An 18,126-nucleotide genomic window follows, 5' to 3' on the forward strand; every position below is an offset into this window, starting at 1 on the left:
TCTCCTGAAATCTGCTATTTAATAATTTTATTAAGGTAAATTATCATAGATCCTATGGGGAGAAAGCTCACACAGACAGAGCAGAGGTCTGCTCAAGCTCAGGCACACTGCAGGATCAAACTGTGGGAGTTCAACATCAAAGACCAAGAGGAAGAATCTTTCCTGTTTGTGGCATGGTTAGATCTGACTATGCCTTACACAAAGCAAAAATCCTTCTGAACATACCGTAACGTTCAAGCAAAGTGGTGCTAGCAGAATTCTGTCACCAGCTGAGAAACAGCTGTACAGTGATGATGAAAATTTGTTTGCATTTGCAATCAGTAGAAATATTCTGAATGAGTCTCATACAAAGTGAGTAAGGTGGGGTTTGCACTGTGGGCACCTTGGAATCAGAACAGTACTTGGAGGTGTTTGGAAGAAAAAAATCTGGCATCTCTGGGCAAACCTCTGTGGTCTTTCTTCACTTGAAAAAGGAAGAATTTGTTTCTGTGCCAGATGAAATGAGAGAACTTTTTCTGTGCCTGATGAGTTCAGCATGGACTCCTGTTTCCTTCACTGCTTAATTGCACTGTGGTCCTCTGCATTACAGAAGGTACAACCTTTCCTGCCACCTGTCTCCTTAGAGTCTGAGGTTTCACTTGCTGAGAATTTTCATTTCCTTTTGAAGACAAGCAGTGAGAAGCACCTGAACTGACAGATTTTTCCTCTTTCAGCTTTTTTCAAAGAAGGAATTGGTGATGAGGGTACAGAAAGTGCAAAGTGAAAAAATCCTTCTCTTAGGAAAAAAAAAAAAAGCTGCTGTTTGGGGGTCCAGTGCACTATATAAGTAGTGATAATATTTAACACACAACCAGCACTTCCCACCTGTCATCTAAACATCCTGATGCAACAAAGCTTCATGTCCTGCACAAAGCCACCCCTCCAGAAACCCTCTAACTTCCCTAGTCTTTTATGAGGATACAGATTGACAAATCATTTTAAAACAAGCTTTCTCCTTGTTTCACTTGCTGCTCTGAAACATTAAATGAAGTACCAAATTGTCTGGCCTCAGTCAAATTCTGCACATTTCTCTGTCAGTAAGAGCTTTCTTTGTCTGCTAGAAGCGGAGTCCTGAGGTCAGTTATGTCTCGTATGGCCTCTCAAATTCTTCTTCAGCCGCTATGGTAGAGCAAAGATTTTAATTATAAAAAGTTACTATGTTGTGTTTCTTTTCTTTTGTGGTTTCTAGACATTAAGAAAGCAAAAACTAAACAAAAGTCCCTCAGATCTGGGGACTCCTCATTCCAGGAGGACTCTGTAACTGATTAAGAATTAGTCCAGTGAAGAGCTCCAAAGTTTAACACTGTGTCTCCAAATAGATATCAAAACCTTGTACAAAATACCTGGGCTTCATCTCCAACACAGGAAGAGAGCCATGTGCTACAGGACACACCCATTCAGCAAAATATTAAGGGAGGTTCTCTCTAAATAGTTTGGACTAGAAAGATGAGAAAAACATTTATGTTACTAGTGCTATTTTGTTTCTGTGTAAGAAAAGAGAAGCAATTCTTGCTGGTTTCCTAGGCTACCTTATTAGCTTACCTGCTTTTACTAAAAAATTTAGAAACATGAAGTGGGCAGCTGAATGAGTGAGTCAACATAGCTTTAATGGACTGCCAGAGGGCGTAAAGGGACATAGGCACCTAAAGGTGAGAACAGCTTGCTGCTGGACCTGGATGACTCAAAGCTATGAAAAACATTAAAAACTTGAAAACAAGTAGTGTTCCGCCTAGCCAGAGCAGAAATAAGTGAAGAGTTAGCATTGTGAGACAATTTTCTTAGGTCCAGCACTAAGATAAAAATGCTAAACGTTGTAATGGCCCAGGTAGCTGGAAAGAGAAGACCATTTTCTACTGAAAAATTTCAGTTTTCCCTTTTCATACATGTTTGATAAGTGAAACAAACCAAAGTTTTTTTAACTGAGCCTTTTCAATGAAAAAAAAAAAAAAAAATGAAATGAGGGAGAGTTCAAGAGAAGTAAATGTTCTTTACAAAATTTCACTTTCCAAAAAAAGTCATTTCAGTTTGAACAATTTGCAATGTCATCCATCTCTGTTAAACATCCTACTCCTTCATTTAGGATGATAAATAAAAGTCAGGTTTGAGTATTCACAAAGTGGTATTTTAGGATGATACATCACCGAGTGCTGTGCTTAAAAAAATGCAGTGAATTACATTCTTAAAAAAGAAAAAAGAAATTGGTAAAAAGCAAGCACAGAACCTGATTCACTTCTAGATCTACAGACATTACCATATACATTAGCACCATCATGTGGTATAACGCTGGCCTGTACAAGACAAAGTAAGCTAAAACTGCACTGGGCTGAAACCATTTCTCACCATCTTCTGTGTTGGGGCAGCATGAAAGAAGCTGTGAGAAAGGAGTAGGATAGTTGCTTCATTCGATACCAGAGCAAGAGTACTCCTACTAGGTAATGCTAAACATAGCAAAACTTTTATCTGGCACAAATCCATAGCCAAGTTCAGGCATTCTGGGGGGCCCAGCAGACTGAACCAACCAGAGCATGGCAGGCCTCAGTCCTGAGAGCAGAGGCAGGGGGAAAAGTGGAGGAAATGTTGCCCATGGTCACTAGAGAGGCAGGTTGGACAACGAGATCAGTTATTTCCCTGCTTTAGCACAGGGGAATGGGTTATTTTACTGGCTTCAGTTTTCAGTGCTGTGCAAAGCAGAAGGTGCTGCCAGGGTGTAAATTCCTTTTGAAGCATTCCCAGAAAGTGCCTGATGAGAGTGAAACATTTGTCCATAGATACAGCAAGGTTTGCACAGCTCTTGGTAGCATTTGTGGGATCCTCCTTAGTCTGGTGAGGATGTGATTTCACATCCTAGCAAAAAACTGGCTTCAAAGTCTGAGCGAGAAGCCTGAACTGGAATACTCCCTTTTTTCTATCAAAAAATTATTCTGAGACTCTGTTGTTAGCCAGGGCTTTATCTGTTTTCAGGGTTTGCCCAGAAGGGATTCAGGTAACTGTTTCCTGGATGCATTGTCTGGATGCATTCTTCCTGCCCGGGAGTGGGAATCTTGAATGTGTGAAAAGGCAAACCAGCAGATCCATTCAGATAACCTGCTTCAACCATCCTCTTAGGCCTATTTCCCATTCAATTCACCCCAAACCCCCAGCTAGTTGAATGGAAGGAGACTGATCACTGGTCCCCAGGGCAGGTGGGTGGCTGAAGAAGCCTTAGACACAGACTTCTACCACACACTTTCTGTCTTTTTACAGAAGGGGATTCTCTGTCAGCAAGGGAACTCTTAAACTGGAAAATTTAGAAGCTGGACTTTTATTCCAGCTGATTCAGGGCCGGGGAGGAGGTCGATGCTTGTTGAAGCACAGCTTAGTGGTGTGCCTGTCCCGTAGCAAAGAAACAAGTTGCCAAACCTTGGCAAGGGCAGCCAGTGTGTTGCACTTCCAGGGCATGCAGGGACACAAGCATTGCCCCGTTCTGGAGGTTGTTAGCAACAGAGCACAGGCAGGCAAGGACTGTGTTTGCGGAGCCCCACGTTGAAATCACACAAGTGTGGTTTTGCTACACTGACTCATCCACTCATGTAGCACATGCCTGTCGACCACCTCATCTCTGCTTGCAGTTGCAACAGTACAGATTAAATCCCTACAGTCTGCGAATATAGGCCATACAAGGTGTTGTGTACAAAGGGCTCTGATCACACTGCAGAATATATCAGCAAATATTTGCTTGGAAGGAGGTATTATCACTTTCTGTTCCCCTTTTGGGAAGTGGGAGGGAAAAGGACTTGTGCAAGGTTACAGATCACAATGAAGTTAAAATATGAACTCTGGTCTTTCCAGGGTTGTGCTTTTTCTCCCAGATGCCTTTATTTCACAGTACAGTGCTGGCTAAAGAATAGTACCTTCCACCCCCAGTCCCTCTGGAGATATTATTGTCTAGTACTCTGGAAAACAGGTATTAAGGACAGGAGGACTGACTAGGGCATGAGGAATTAACAAACAAGGGGATTAGTGTGTTTACAAGTTACTGCCTTTCAGAGCCATCCCTGGAGCTTTTGTGTTCTGGGAACTGTTAACCCCCCCGCCTAATGAGGGACACAAGCTTGACTGATCAATGAGTCCACGAGATGTTTAAAAATCTCTTAACACAGTCCTGAAAATAGACAACCTGCGTGTTCCTAAGTTGTTTTCATGCCTTGAGATTATTCAGAAGGAGCAGAAGTGATAACAGAAGGAGCTTCTCCATGTGTCCTCAGGATCAGCTTGTATTTCACAAGGAGGCAGCAGAGGCTTTCTCCAAGCCTGCAGTACTGTTTCAAAGCTGCATTAGCTCAGGCTTCTTTACATGTGGGTACAGGGGTCTGGTCCCACCTGGAGGCATTTGCGTAGCACAGGCTGACCTAGAGATACCACACCAGTAGGAACAGTTCAGTTCCCAGAGTTGCAAGGGTTGACTGAGGTCTTACACGTTTGACTCACAGGCTGTACGTGCCACACATCATATACCTCCGAGATCCTAGAGTATCATTTCGAAAAGTCAGCAAATGACTGGGATATGTCCCCATTGCAGACTCCCATTTGAACAATCTGGACCTTCTTTTCAGCAGCCCAGATATCCTGCCTTGATTCCCTACTCACTAAGATCTCAAGGAAATTTTGTAAGAATGAAAAATTAGTCTCGTAACCAAGTAGTAAAACATGGTCCACATTCTTGCTTTAACCAGCTTCCCTGTGTTTCACCCAGTAACACGATAGGCTCAGCCGGCGGACTATGAGGTAGTGTCTCACCAAGTGTCATGGTATTTTATTAAGTTAGAAATGCGATAGCTACTGTTGTCACACTTCAGTGTACAGAACAATTCATTCACAAATGAGAAAAACAGATCCCTCCACAAATACCTTTCCCCTGACTTAATGCCCTGCATCATACAACTGGAGTGGGCTGCATCCATATTCTCCCAGCATGGCTCACAACAGCTACTGGGTGCGGGGCTTAAAAAATGATGGGGGTGGAGAAGAGAGAGAGAGAGAGGTGCCAGCAGAGATCTGCTGTTCAGCCACTTGGCTCCAATTTTATACAGAAATATACACCCCAGCAATAGGTTGATAAGAGGACTGATGAGATGAGAACAAGATAAAATTGTGTCTTCTTGAGAATTATCTAAATAAATGCTGAAGAAAATCTCATGATTATAAAGAAGAACTATCTGTGATATTTTGCCATTGATAGCAAGTTTGATTATTTGTTTGGGGATTTTTTCATTTTTTGAAAGAGGCTAGTTTAAAGTAATTGATGAAACTCTTAATTGTGTAAGGAAGATAAGACAAACTCCATGGTTTACAGAATACTGAAGTGGTGAAGAATAACTGTACCTTGGTTAGCTGAAGTTGTTCTGACTTTGGAGTCTTGTTGTACCAAGTGCTTTTACCACTGTTGAAAAATTGATCTGAACAAAAAAACAGTTCATCAGCTTGAAGGCTTTCTGTTTTGTTCTTACCTGCAAGGGTCATGGAGAAAAGAGTTTTAAGGTGGTGGGAGAAGCTTCCTGATTTTTCTCTTTCTAATCTTAATGCTAAGACTAGGAAAAAACCCAAAGAAATAACATTTCTCAAATTTTTGAGGCAGGGCCCCCACCATTCAAACAATGAAGAATTTTGAAAGATAAGATCTAGAGCGCATACTTCATGCAGGCTGAGTTCCAAGTATAGATTCTGGTTAAATTTCCTGTGCATAGATTTCCTCATTACTGACACACACAATTCCTTAACTCTGTCTGTGGCTGGGGTATGAAAGGGTGCCGCCTTCAGTGCTTCCGCCCAGCTTCCCTGCATATCAAAGGAAGCTCAGCCCCTTCAGAACAAACTGGAAAAACACCGGCAGGACAGACATCTCTGGAAATTTCTTTGGGACTGATGTTCTCCCCTTGTAATTATGTGGGCATACGCCTCCTGTCCAAAGCAGTATTCTCACAGGGGGCAAGACTGCCAAATCTCTGTCTTATCGTGCATACAGAGTATAAAACCCACAGTTTTCCTGGCTAAAACACAAGCATCTCTCTCCCTCCTGTCTGCATAGGAAGGAGTTTCACTTACTGTATTATTCAAGAGCTGTTGTGCCCTTAAATAACAGCTGATCTTTCTCACACACACTGTCTATTCATATTTTGTGCAAGTGCTACGTGATACTTGTTCCTAACAATTAACTGGCTAGACTATGCCAGACAACCTAGCAATAAGTAAGATCTTATCTCCTTAATATTACCCTTAATACATTCTTTCAAAATTTTTTTCAAAGCCTTTACTTACTGCTGTATTCTTTTTCATACACTTTCTTAGGACTGTGACCAGATCCACATAGATGATGTATCATCAGATGATAATGGTCAAGATCTAAGGTACGGGATCTCCAGGCTGGAAGCTGCAGGTCAGGTAGTCCCCAGCTGTTTGAAAATAGCAGGGGGCTGGTCAGTGATGTAAAATAACATTCTCAGCCATGTGCCCTCTCACCTCCCTGGCTCCATGCTGTCTGCATTTATTAAGCACACAGAAGCAGAGTCCCCTTTCTCACATTAATGTGCCTGTGCCACTGTCAAGCCCTGACTGTACTGAGCTTTGAACCGTTCTGGGAAATACATCTAAAATTAGGTTGAACTGCAGTCATACTACACTAGTTTCTGATATGATTTAGCCAGCCAGTGGGCACAGGTGTGGCCAAAATCCTTCAAAACCAGATGAAATGGTTTCCTACTGCCCAAACTGTAATGAATGGGCTTAGTAGTGAGGCTTGTGGACTTTGCCATACCAGAGCCTTGTCACTTGTATCAAAACTGCACCAAAAATTATTATTATCTATATGTTAGATCATCATGTACATAAAAACTATTTCTGTACAATTGCATCTACCTTTCCCAAAGTGTTGCCTGCAGAGTTATGGGAATTGGCACAAGAAATAAATGTGCAGAGTTCAGACAGAGCTTTAGAATTTGTGTTTTTAATGGCTGGTTATTATGAGAAATGGGTGCAGAAACAGCACAGAAAACAATTAAGTGTTTTAAGGAAGAGACTTTTCCTTCAGCAGAGAGCACTTGAATGATTTTTCGCTGTGACTGCAATGCTAGTGTGTGCTTTGTGATGCACTGAAATGGCAAATGTCTATTTAGGTCCTTTGGCTCTAGTGGCCTGTAAGCAGGTGAATCTGAATACTTATTCAGGCATTGATTAAAACATTAATTTGGGTTTTTATCTCAATCGGTGCACTTACTTTGAGTGAACAAAAATATCTGTATGCTAACAGCATATCTTGAATCCTGTGAAAAGCCCCTGCCGGAGTGGTTTCAGTTGTTTCAAAAATACTTCTCAGCTGCTCATGGCTTGTCTGTGTGTGAAATGAGCTGAGCTGGCTGAAGTATGTTGAGCATGTTAAACTCCTATCTGGGCACTCTAATACAGAAATAAAGTGGCATCAGGACTTTGTAGAAGGGGAAATTACTGCGCAGTAAATCAGGATGTGAATATACAAGCACTGGCAACCCCCCCATTGAGGTGTCAACAGCAGTATAAGCTGAGCTAACTTCAGGGTGCAGCTGAGAAGGGTAGATTTGTGTCACTGAGCTTTTCTGTCCCTTTCTTTACTCTGGTTCAAGGTGAGTTTGTCCAAATCCGCTGGGTCTGTGACTTGATCCAGCCAGCTGTGCCCCCTGAGCTGTGGCTGCCCTCTTCCATGGTGGCTCAGGCTGAGATCTGCTCAAACTGTGAAACCCATCCTGCTGCTGTCATCCGGCAAACATTTAAAGATGACATGAGCTGGTATTGCCTCTTTGTGTGCCCCCAGCCCCCAAACCAGGGAACTGATCCAGCTGAAAAGCAACTGCTGTTTTTTAAAGCTGTGTTATCTTCTAACTGGAACAGTTCCCTGATGTGACTCACCTCAGTGATGAAGAAATGTTTGTGCTGGTACAAAGAAAGGGACATCAAGGAGAGCTGAAGACAGGAAAAAATGCCTGGTAGAAGGCAGGATTGCTTCCTTCACAGAAAACTGCCTGTTTCAGGTGTTTGTGGAACTGTCACTTGCCCCCAGTTCACTGTTGTAATTACCCCAGAGTTGCTTTGAAATATTAACTCAGTTCAAAAAAACCCCCACAAAACTTGCATGTTGCAGGCAGTTAAGTCTCCTTTAGTTAATTTCTTCATTTTTTGTCTTGATCAGAAGTGTTCGGAGCCTGTTCAGCAATATAGCCGAGCAGTCAGAAAGGTAAAACCAGAATTTTCTGCTTTAGAATTTGAGTGTTTCTGCAGTTACCATAGCAGCCTGGATGAGAGGCAGGTGATGAATTTCAGTGTCCTGAGGACAGTCAGATATTTTGTAGTCCAGAGAACCTCAGAACTGGCAGGGAGTGCTAAGTAACCTGCATTGTGTTTACAGTAGAACATTTTTAAAATCTGTGCTAGTAACCATGCTAGAGATGAACTCCAGTTATGTACAGCATGTCCTGCGTATACCTCTGCTGCCACTTATCTCCACATTTCTTTTCAGTTGTTTCCACTCCCTGCTGGCACTGTATAGACTGTAATTATACTGACCTCTCCCCTTCCCTCCTCCCTTTCCCAGCACATACAACTTCTCTGCAGATGGTTTTCACAGTTCAACTGCCAGTGCAAATCTGTGTCTGGGCTCGGGTGTTCATGGAGGAGTTGACTGGATGAGGAAATTAGCATTCCGCTACCGTCGGGTGAAAGAGATGTACAACACCTACAAAAACAACGTAGGGGGTAAGTGTCTATGGCCAGGCAGCAAGCGTGCCTTTCATCTTCCCAGATACTCTGACCCTGCTAGGGACATCTGCAGAGGAGATGTAGAGAGCACTGTGATAAGAATACTTGACAGTGAGCTGAGCAAGTATTTCAGCAGTCATCCTTAAATAGGGTTCTGTACAGGATTTGCAGGAGATATACTAAAATACCTGGTTTAGTGGTTTGAGAAGGACTGAAATCTGAGTGTGGGGCTTTATCCTGCAATTTCTTTGGCAGGAAAGCAACCTTCTCCAGTTCTCCAAAATGTTTAGTAAGCAAGCAAACAGTTCAAAATGAAATACGCTTTTTTTCCCACAGAACACATGGCTGATCTCTGTCTGAAGGCATTCTTGTATCATAACGACTTGGTTTTAACTGCCCCAAAAGAATACCACCAGATATCAGGATGCCCTGGGTTTCTTCATCTCAGCTAGTTCCAGACAGTTCTTCCAGTACACTGCTCTGCTGCTCTGTTAGAACATCAGTGCCAGGTCTCTGACTAGAAAGAGAAAGAAGCAAAACTCAAGAGTATCACCACAACCTTTGTGTTGGTTGGAGAAATAGCCCAGCCGCATGTACTGGAAATGGTGCATAACTTTTCATGAGAAACAAACCATCCTGGCTTCAGATGTCTCTCAGCTCAGGCCAGTACCCACTATACACAGCTCTTTCGTCCTTCAGGGTGTTTTAACGAGGTCCCACAGCGTGCGGGTGACTGATACCATTCTGCTGGAGAGGAAGGGAGCTGAGCTGCAGCAGCACAGGAGGTGCTGCGGCCGGGCCTCACGTACCTCAGGGCAGAGGCTTGGAGTGACGTGGTGAAGGGACGCAGCAAAGAGAAGGCCGGGGGGAGAGAGAGGGTTCAGAACACAGGCAGGCGCCCTTTGGCATACTGCAGACAAAACCATGCAACTGCCTTCCCTGTGCTTCTGCAAAGATGCTTTTCCTGCTTACAGGTTTAATAGGAGCTCCTAAGAGGGAAACCTGGCTGCAGTTAAGAGCAGAACTTGAAGCGCTGACTGATCTTTGGCTCACACATGCTCTGAAGGCGCTGAATTTGATACATTCCCGGTAAGAACAGCTTAAAGAATTGCCTACAGGCTTGATCCAGGATCTTCTTTGCTTCCCTTTTTTTCTCCCCTCTAAACAAATCGAGACACATTTATAGGACTTTGCTGGCCAAACCTGTGGGAGGCCAGTCTGCACATGTTTGCCAGACTTGAATTATCAAGGGTTGAGGTGAGATTGAGATGATGAACGGAGCAAAACAAAACCCAGTCCTTTTCCTTGCCTTTTCCGTGGCTACCTCATCGGTGGGACACTTTTCACGTGAGCAGATTTACAAGAGTAGGAAAAGGGCCCATCCCTGAACCTGTTCGTTCACTCAAAGAACCCAGCACAAACATTACTATGTGGTGTTTAAATTCCCACAAAATAGATCCTGGCATGCATGCAGTAAGGCTGCATCACTGCTGCTAGTTTATGTTTTCTTTCATTCTACTAAGCTGATAAAAAGACATTACCAGTACTCATGTTATCTGCCTCTAGCTGCATAATCTCCTAGTGGCTTGGGAACTTCAGTTGCAAGAAAGGTTTACTTCCTACTTTTGGTCTAGAGTAAAAGAAAGAAACACAGATTGCTGCTTTACTAACTTTTGTTTTCTAGGCCTAACTGTGTGAATGTGTTGGTCACCACAACTCAGCTCATACCAGCTCTCGCTAAAGTGCTTCTCTATGGACTGGGCACTGTCTTTCCTATTGAAAATATTTACAGTGCAACAAAAACAGGTAAGAGCAAACTAATTCAGGCCTCACCAAAGACTGAAGTTTTTTCCCTAAGTCAGAAATATCTATCAAACCTGATTACAACAAGCAACGTATAATCTTCATTTTTAGGTCCATGTTTACACATCTCTAATTCACATCCTGACTGCCCACACTTAAGCTAGTACAGATGGCAAAAAATAAAAAAAAAATTCTAAGTCTTCCCAAGTGTCTCCATGGGGGAGTGAGCCTGAAAAATATCCACCCTATGGAGCATGTGGGATGTTAAGTTACACCCAGTGAGGAAGAAGACAGTCTGGTTGGACTTGTTCCATACAGAAACACTGAATCCTCTTATTCTTGCAGAAGGGTCAAGTGTGCTGGATGAGCTTTATGAAGCTGTGTGAGTAATAAATCCTGGTTGGGTTGGCTCGGGGCTTTTTTTGTGTTCTGTTCTTTCTGGTATAAGTGTTTGAACATCTGAGATTTGTATTTTCATGTTTTTACTGCAACCAAAATTAATAGAAGAGGGCTCTTGAAACTGAATACCATGAGTGTCACATCAGTCTACCAGCTGCTGGTCTAAGCAGTGCATCAGAGTCACAAATCTTACGGAAAACCAGCCACACTTGGAAGTCCTTAGCTGATAAAGAAAATGCTAGTAACTGTCATGAGATGGAGAGAATCCACCTCAGATTAAGATTCAAGTAGGTTCTAATTTCAAAAGGAAATAAGGAATGTAGCAGCAGGTTCAGTTAGGTCCCGACTCCTGAATGTTAGCACTACCTGCTGTATGTGTCCAGATTAAAAAAATGTGTCTTCTCTTCTGTTACTTAGGGAAAGAGAGCTGTTTTGAAAGAATAATGCAAAGGTTTGGAAGGAAAGCTGTGTACATTGTAATAGGAGATGGTGTTGAAGAGGAACAGGGAGCAAAAAAGGTACAGTTTGTGGATGCCATGCTGGATTCTTCTAAGTTTTCATTTCAATGACCCTTTCTTTACTTAAGCATTTAATGATGCTCCCTCCATTTGAAACAGTTTACAATTGGTCTCATTTCTTAACATGCAAAATACTCAACAACCTTGTGAGAAATTCCATACTGTAAATCCCCCCCACCGTGGCAACTAGTGCAATTCTTCAGGTAGTCGCTGTGTCACATGTTCCACAAATCATTCTTGCTTAATAAAGATGGCTTTAAACACGTAAAAAGGAAAACTCCAGTGTGTGATCTCAGATGAGCAAGCAGGGTGAATTTCTGATCTACACATGTTGCTTTTGTAAATTCAAAATTCACTGTAATTAGTTTTGAATTACTTACTAGAATATGCATATATACATACGTGTATTTATATTTATGACTCATTGAGATCATGGGGTGTGTAACATCATTAGAGTGAATACTAAAAGGACTAGTACTGAGTTGCTGCCTTTATCAATTGTTTATGGATCAATGATGTGATTAATTTCACAAGTAAATTGAAATTGGGAAGATGTACTGAATACAAGGTAGAACAGGAACTGTGAAAGCCATATGGTCAGGAATAACAAGCCCTCAGTAGTATTTCATGCTCACTGAAGAGATGTGGCCCACCAGCAGAGGTAGCCTTAGGAGGAATTAAATGGACTAACATGTGCATCCAGTTGAGTCCTCCGGTCATTTGTATCCACAGTCCATGCACTGGGAAACGAGAACTGGAGTTCTAGGGACCAGTTGAAGCCTCTTTGTTTGGGGTAGACTGTAAGGAGAGAAGCTGTAACCCCAGAGCTTGGAAGAGATGAAAGAATTTGAGAAAATCAAAGGTCACATTCTGCTTACAATGATGGGGGGGAGTAGTGGGGCGGTTAGAGATACTGCAAGGAATACCTCCTGCCATACACACACTCCAGTGGATGAGTGCCAGAAACATGGAGAGCAACGGCCAGAGACCTGAAGGAAAGCAGTGAGGTAACACCAGCTGAATTGTACAGCATGAGAGTTGAACAGCCAAATTTGTCATCTCCTAAACTTTAGAACAGAAACCTGCCTGGAATCTCTATTTATTTGGCTTTACAGGCAGAGGAATACAATATGTTAATGGCAAGCATTATTTTCAAGACGTATTTGTGTACCCTGGGTCCTGGTCTCCTGATGTGACTGCAGAAATATGATTGAGATGCTTTTGCTTCAGGAGCATTGCACATGAGATGCAGGAACTGATGGCATGAACCCCATCTTCATCAAACTAGTTAATTTTTAATAGGCACACAGATGACTATAGTAGCTCAGGTGATCCTGCAACAACTTCCCAACCAAATTTGATAAAGAGACCCCAGCAGATGAGGTGATGGGCACATGTTCTATCCCCAGAATTTTATCTCAAGTCATCTTCAAAGCAGCAGAAACCCTCTTTTATAGTGTATTTCCCCTGGCTGATGGAAACAACAATACCCACACCCACCTTGGAAAATTAGCTGAATCTGCAGGTGGTTCTGTAGTTCATGAAGGGAATTGTCTGAGAAAAGTCCCAAATGCATGACTGGGAATGAAGTGATAATAGCCTGCTGCTTTTGACAGCCCAGTGCCATACTTCAAAGGTAGTGGGTCAGTGAACATGACTGCATCAAAGGCTGCAAGGGCTCTCTGGCTCTAGGAAGAAGTGGAAAGGTTCAACGATCTTCTATGCCAGGATTTCAAGAGCCCTCTTGCTTGTGTCTCCTGGCCTAAGCAGCTCTCCCATTAATAGAGCACATTCTTTGCTGGGCTGTCACCTCCTTTGATTGATGACAATCATTAGTCAAGGCTTCTACACACCTGAGCTTCATTCAAAAAAAAAAAAAAAGTGGCAAGGGGGGCGGGCAGAGCACCTTTCACTGTTTTGCCGTCAGCACTGATAGTATCTCCATTTTAGTGGGTCATTTTTCTTCACCTGTCTCATGAGTGATACATCTGTAAATGCTGAACAACAGGAGTGTCTGGGAGGCCAAGTCGTCTTCTCCTTTAAGAAAGAAAAATAGATAATTTAATGGAAGGGGTTTAATAACAACCAGGAGAGGGGGAAGGAAAGAACTTTTCCCCTTGAAGTGAAATTGCAGAGCAGTAGATTCCAGTCGCTTCAGCTCTCTGTGTTTGCTGGCTGTTTCCACACACACTGGTAAATAGCTTGAAGGAAACATTTGTTTACTGATAGGCAACATACCAGAGGGGAGCTTGAGTTGTATTTAAACATTAGAGGAGTGTAAATAGACACTCTGTAAAATAAACATCTGGAACCACTGGAGTTTTTTTCTTACACAGGTAGGTACACCTGGAAGAGGAACATCTCTCTTCATCATCTATCCAGGAAGTGTATATTGTCTAAAGCTTTGTCTAAGCTATTTATCCAGAAGCAGTATGTTTGCAGTTGAATTATTTACAGTGATAGTTAGAAATTTTATTCCTGTGCTGGGAGTTAGCTCTGTCAGTTAAGGCCTTCTATACATTTGCTGCTGCTTACATATCACTGACTGGTATTTTGTGAGGAAGCTAAGAAAATTGAAATCCGAAATGTTGTTGCAGAATCTCAGTGCAGAAATGAGCTGTGTCTTTGATCAAAAATACTGCTTTAACTGTTCTGGAACCAGAAAATACCAAGAAAATTTGTATTTCACATCTAAAAGCAAGTTCTGATTATTTTGAGGTTATCCCCTTGCAAACAACCACCTGGATCATAGCTATTGCTAATGATTGCAGAACTATTTTGATACAATGATGCTTTCAGGGTACTACTGTTTGTAGCTTACCAGATGACAATTTACATGTCAAGTCCCCTGCACTTGTTCAACAGCACTTTAACAAGTTGGTATTTTCTCCTCCTTCAGATGCAAGTCTTGTTTTCCTAGAGTATAGTCACAATTTTCAGGAAGGTAATCAGGATATTATAAAGAAGATATAGTAGGTTGCAGGTAGTTGACCTTTCCAGATTTTGTCTGGATGTGAAGATTTCAAGTGGAACTGTTTGGTTAGAACTTGGACATTTGTATACATTACTTCAGATTTATCACAGTAAATATAAATTGAAAAACAGGGAGGTAGGAGAAGAATGTAAGATAAGTCTCTCAAAACCAGGAATTAGGAAAGTATTTTGGAGACAGGTTGTCTGATAAGGCTACCACACCTTTTTCTGAGACAGCAGTGTTACACTAAATGAATAATTGATCTGAGCAATGATACCAGTTTCTACATTTTCAGAAAATGCAGTATGACCTGCTTCCTCAGTTAACTAGGAAAAGAAGGTGTTAGAAAGCATTTTGACTCTGTGGTATTTTATTATTTTGTTTATATTTTTATAAATACCTTCCTTTTATGATAGATATAATTGTCTCTGAAGCACTGACAGCAGCTTTCATTTGTGACGTTCACCTAAAATTGTTTCTAGAAATACCACAATTCTAGAAATATTTCTAATTAACCCATGAACAAAAAATAGGAAAGCTTAGTAGCTGTTCAGAAAGTCAGCCTGCATCCTCCATCATCTCTGAAGCAGAACACTCCTAAATTGTGGAGGATCTGTTTTCTTCTCTGCATAGAAGAAACATATCAGTAAATAGACACTTCCCACTCCCTTCTTTCCTTCCTCTCTAAGATGAACCTCCTTGCCTGTGACACCGTGACAACCTGGTGGCCCAAGTACAAAGCTCTGTTTCCGAGGGTGCAAACTAAGAAAGTTGTTTTGATCTCAGTATTAAACTAAAACCAAAAAATACCCTCTTTTGGTTTCACTCTAGCACAACATGCCATTCTGGAGAATCTCTTGTCACGCTGACCTGGAAGCTCTTCGGCACGCCTTGGAACTTGAATATTTGTAGCAGACCCCAACATCTTAGCACTGTGAGGGCTTCACTCAAACTATTGCATCGGTTCCACCTATTCCTCAACATTTTCTTAGTAAAAAAATCCCACAGCAACTGCAGTTTTTCTTTTTTTTGAAGGAGAACCCTTTCAATGGAATCCTTTAAGAACTTGCAGCCAAAGAACATTGTATCAAGTCCTTCTTCCTTTGGGACAGAGGAAAAGCCTTCAGAAAACTCGCTGGGGATCCTGCAGTTATATGGTTAAACCAGATACATAGAGCTGTAACTGCCTTTTTGCCATCAATGACAAAGACTAGATGTCTTGGGTCTACTTGTCAGTTTTCTTACTTTTGAAAGGGGAAGAGGACTTAAGGAGTCTCAGCACAGTACATCACAACACATGGGACCTTCTGAAAATAAGAGTGAAACTGTTGATTTTTTTTTTTTTGTATTTTTTAATTTATGAACTAATCTCATTACTCTGGTATTAAGCTCTGTACCTGTGTTTTTAATCTGGTTTTTTTTGGGCGGGTGGGGGGTGGGGGTGGGGTGGGGAGAGTCTTACCATTCTAAATTAACAGTTCATTTCTCCAAAACAAACTCTGGGGAAAAATCATATTGTGTACATTAATAATAAGGACACATGGTACTGTTGATAAGAACTGTAGCTGTGTTTTTAAATCTTACATAGATGGTATGTGGACTGTGCATGTGTCTACACGGTGCCTTATGCTGCCATCTTGGTTTGGGGGGTTGGGGGTGGGGAAAAAGTACCTTGTGATGAGTGAAAGGCATTAAATAAAAACATGTTTACATTTTGGGGGACTAGATTACCTGCCTTCTCTTCTCTCCAGCCACTCTTGGATCTAGAGGTATATGTAGAATACATCCTCCCTGTTTCAAGCTGGGGTTAAGTGAGAAGGACTCTGAACAGAGCCCCTCGTGTGCAAAATGGAGTGTGTAGCCAGCCATTCTGTCTGTCGGGGGGGACTCTGTCCACTGGGAGAGAACGTGGGCACTCAGCACATCTAACTTGTCCTGCAAAGGAAAATGAAGGGCAAGCAAATATTGCAGCTGTGCATATTTATTTTTATGTAAATAAATGCATCTACAAGTAAGCTTCAGCTTTAGGATTTCTGCTGAGCTGGCCTGTTAATTCTTGTTGTCAAAATATTTAATTTCTCTGAGCCTGGATGAATCTCTGATTCACTTTCAGAACTGTTCATTCTTGCTTGATGTGGCACCAAATAACCTCAGAAGGATCAGAGCCTCCCTGGAACAAGGTGTTAGAGAGAGAGAGATACAGCAAGTAATACAATCCCCTTATCTGTCATGTGTGAATCAAGATCAAACGAGTAAGGGTTACACAATCTACAAGTGTGACACAAGTGCTGCACAAGCCTGAGTGAATCTCCTAACGTCTAAAAACATTTACCTCGGGAAACAAACTCACTGCTAGATCTGACAGGATTTTCTGCCAAACTAAAACAGCAAATACGAGCTCAAAATAATCTGATCTCCGTCTTTGGCTCAAAAGGTAGCAGCCATGCAGCAGCTGTAAAACATGTTAGTTACACTTGTCAACAGCAGGCATGACCAAAACCGTCCTTTAAGTACATGCTTTGGAGGCATTTGCAAGGAGTCGTTCTCTCGGATGAGTACAACACACAACAAAATGTGGTTTTGCTAGCAGAGTGTCTCAGGGCCTGCTGAGAAGCAAGTCTAGCAGAAATTTTTCCAGCTGGGAGACTGTCACAAATAAGTTTTATCACAAGTCAAGGAAATCAAACTCAATGGAGAATTGACTGATTCTCGCAAGATAAGCACACCGGTAAATAAAACCTTTGAAAGAGGAACAAATGCCAGGGATGGCAGACTCCTAAGAAAGCACAACTTCAGCTTTTAACGCCTTGTCAATCAGCTAATTGCTCTTCCTTGAAATTCCAAATTTAGCACCTGCCTTAATTGAGTCAATTATCCAAGTACTGACTTTTTGTTTCCTAAAGCTTCTTAGAAGATTTTGCTTTCTGAATGTATTTAAAGACTCTCAAGTTCTGTTTCTGTCTCCAAAGTTCTTAGCAGAGCTTTGGGCCTGTTCTCTGCTAGTGCCTGCTTGTGCTCCACATACCACTGTTGTAAATGATTTCTCCATATTCCTCCCCGCTAATCATTTTGACTTACCCACGGGTAACACGGCTGATGAGGGTGGTGTACACCAGCATTAGGAACACTTGTTTGTCAGACAGGTGTACCTCTTCACCTCCTTACAGTTGTCGTGGCACATGTTCATCTCTCACTACAAGCAAGAGTATCAGGATTTACTGTTCCAGGCAGTCTGTGATGGCTAGAAGAGGGCTCTGTAACAACTTTTTATTCGTAACATACAAAAGGACTGGGAACAGACGCACACATACGTACCAGCCTTGCCCAGCTCTTTCACCTGTGTTTTTATGTATTTCTACATGGTTACAGGATAAAATCCTTTCTTAGTCACATCACTAACAAGACTAGAGTACAGCTGTGATGTGACAGGGTTCCCAAACAAGTTGCAGTAAAGCTGAATCTGAGGTGAACAAACCAAGTAAGTCATGTTAGTACCATTACTAAAATACGTAGCCCATACCAAAATCTGTTCTGTCAAAAAATGTTTAGTACGTCGGTACACATCTGGACCTCTATAATACAGACCTTTTGTATCTTAAATGGAAAAGGGGACATGAAAGACTGGTGAGATAA

The 18,126-nt window shown here is 41.9% G+C and overlaps 1 protein-coding gene across 10 annotated transcripts in view; it reads left to right on the forward strand.

The window, feature by feature from the left end:
* The window catches only part of EYA2 (EYA transcriptional coactivator and phosphatase 2), a 102,789-nt gene extending 86,882 nt beyond the window's left edge, over window positions 1-15,907 (forward strand). For all 10 annotated transcript variants that reach the window (XM_074919930.1, XM_074919934.1, XM_074919936.1 and 7 more), the window contains 6 exons: window positions 6,364-6,422; window positions 8,636-8,796; window positions 9,774-9,888; window positions 10,484-10,605; window positions 11,419-11,519; window positions 15,325-15,907. In XM_074919930.1, the coding sequence (XP_074776031.1) occupies window positions 6,364-6,422; window positions 8,636-8,796; window positions 9,774-9,888; window positions 10,484-10,605; window positions 11,419-11,519; window positions 15,325-15,405 (639 nt within the window). In that variant the 3' untranslated portion in view covers window positions 15,406-15,907. The remainder of the gene's footprint in view (window positions 1-6,363; window positions 6,423-8,635; window positions 8,797-9,773; window positions 9,889-10,483; window positions 10,606-11,418; window positions 11,520-15,324) is intronic.
* The last annotated feature ends 2,219 nt before the right edge of the window (window positions 15,908-18,126 follow it).

This window comes from Athene noctua, chromosome 16, assembly GCF_965140245.1.
Source record: "Athene noctua chromosome 16, bAthNoc1.hap1.1, whole genome shotgun sequence".
NCBI classification, from domain to species: Eukaryota; Metazoa; Chordata; class Aves; order Strigiformes; family Strigidae; genus Athene; species Athene noctua.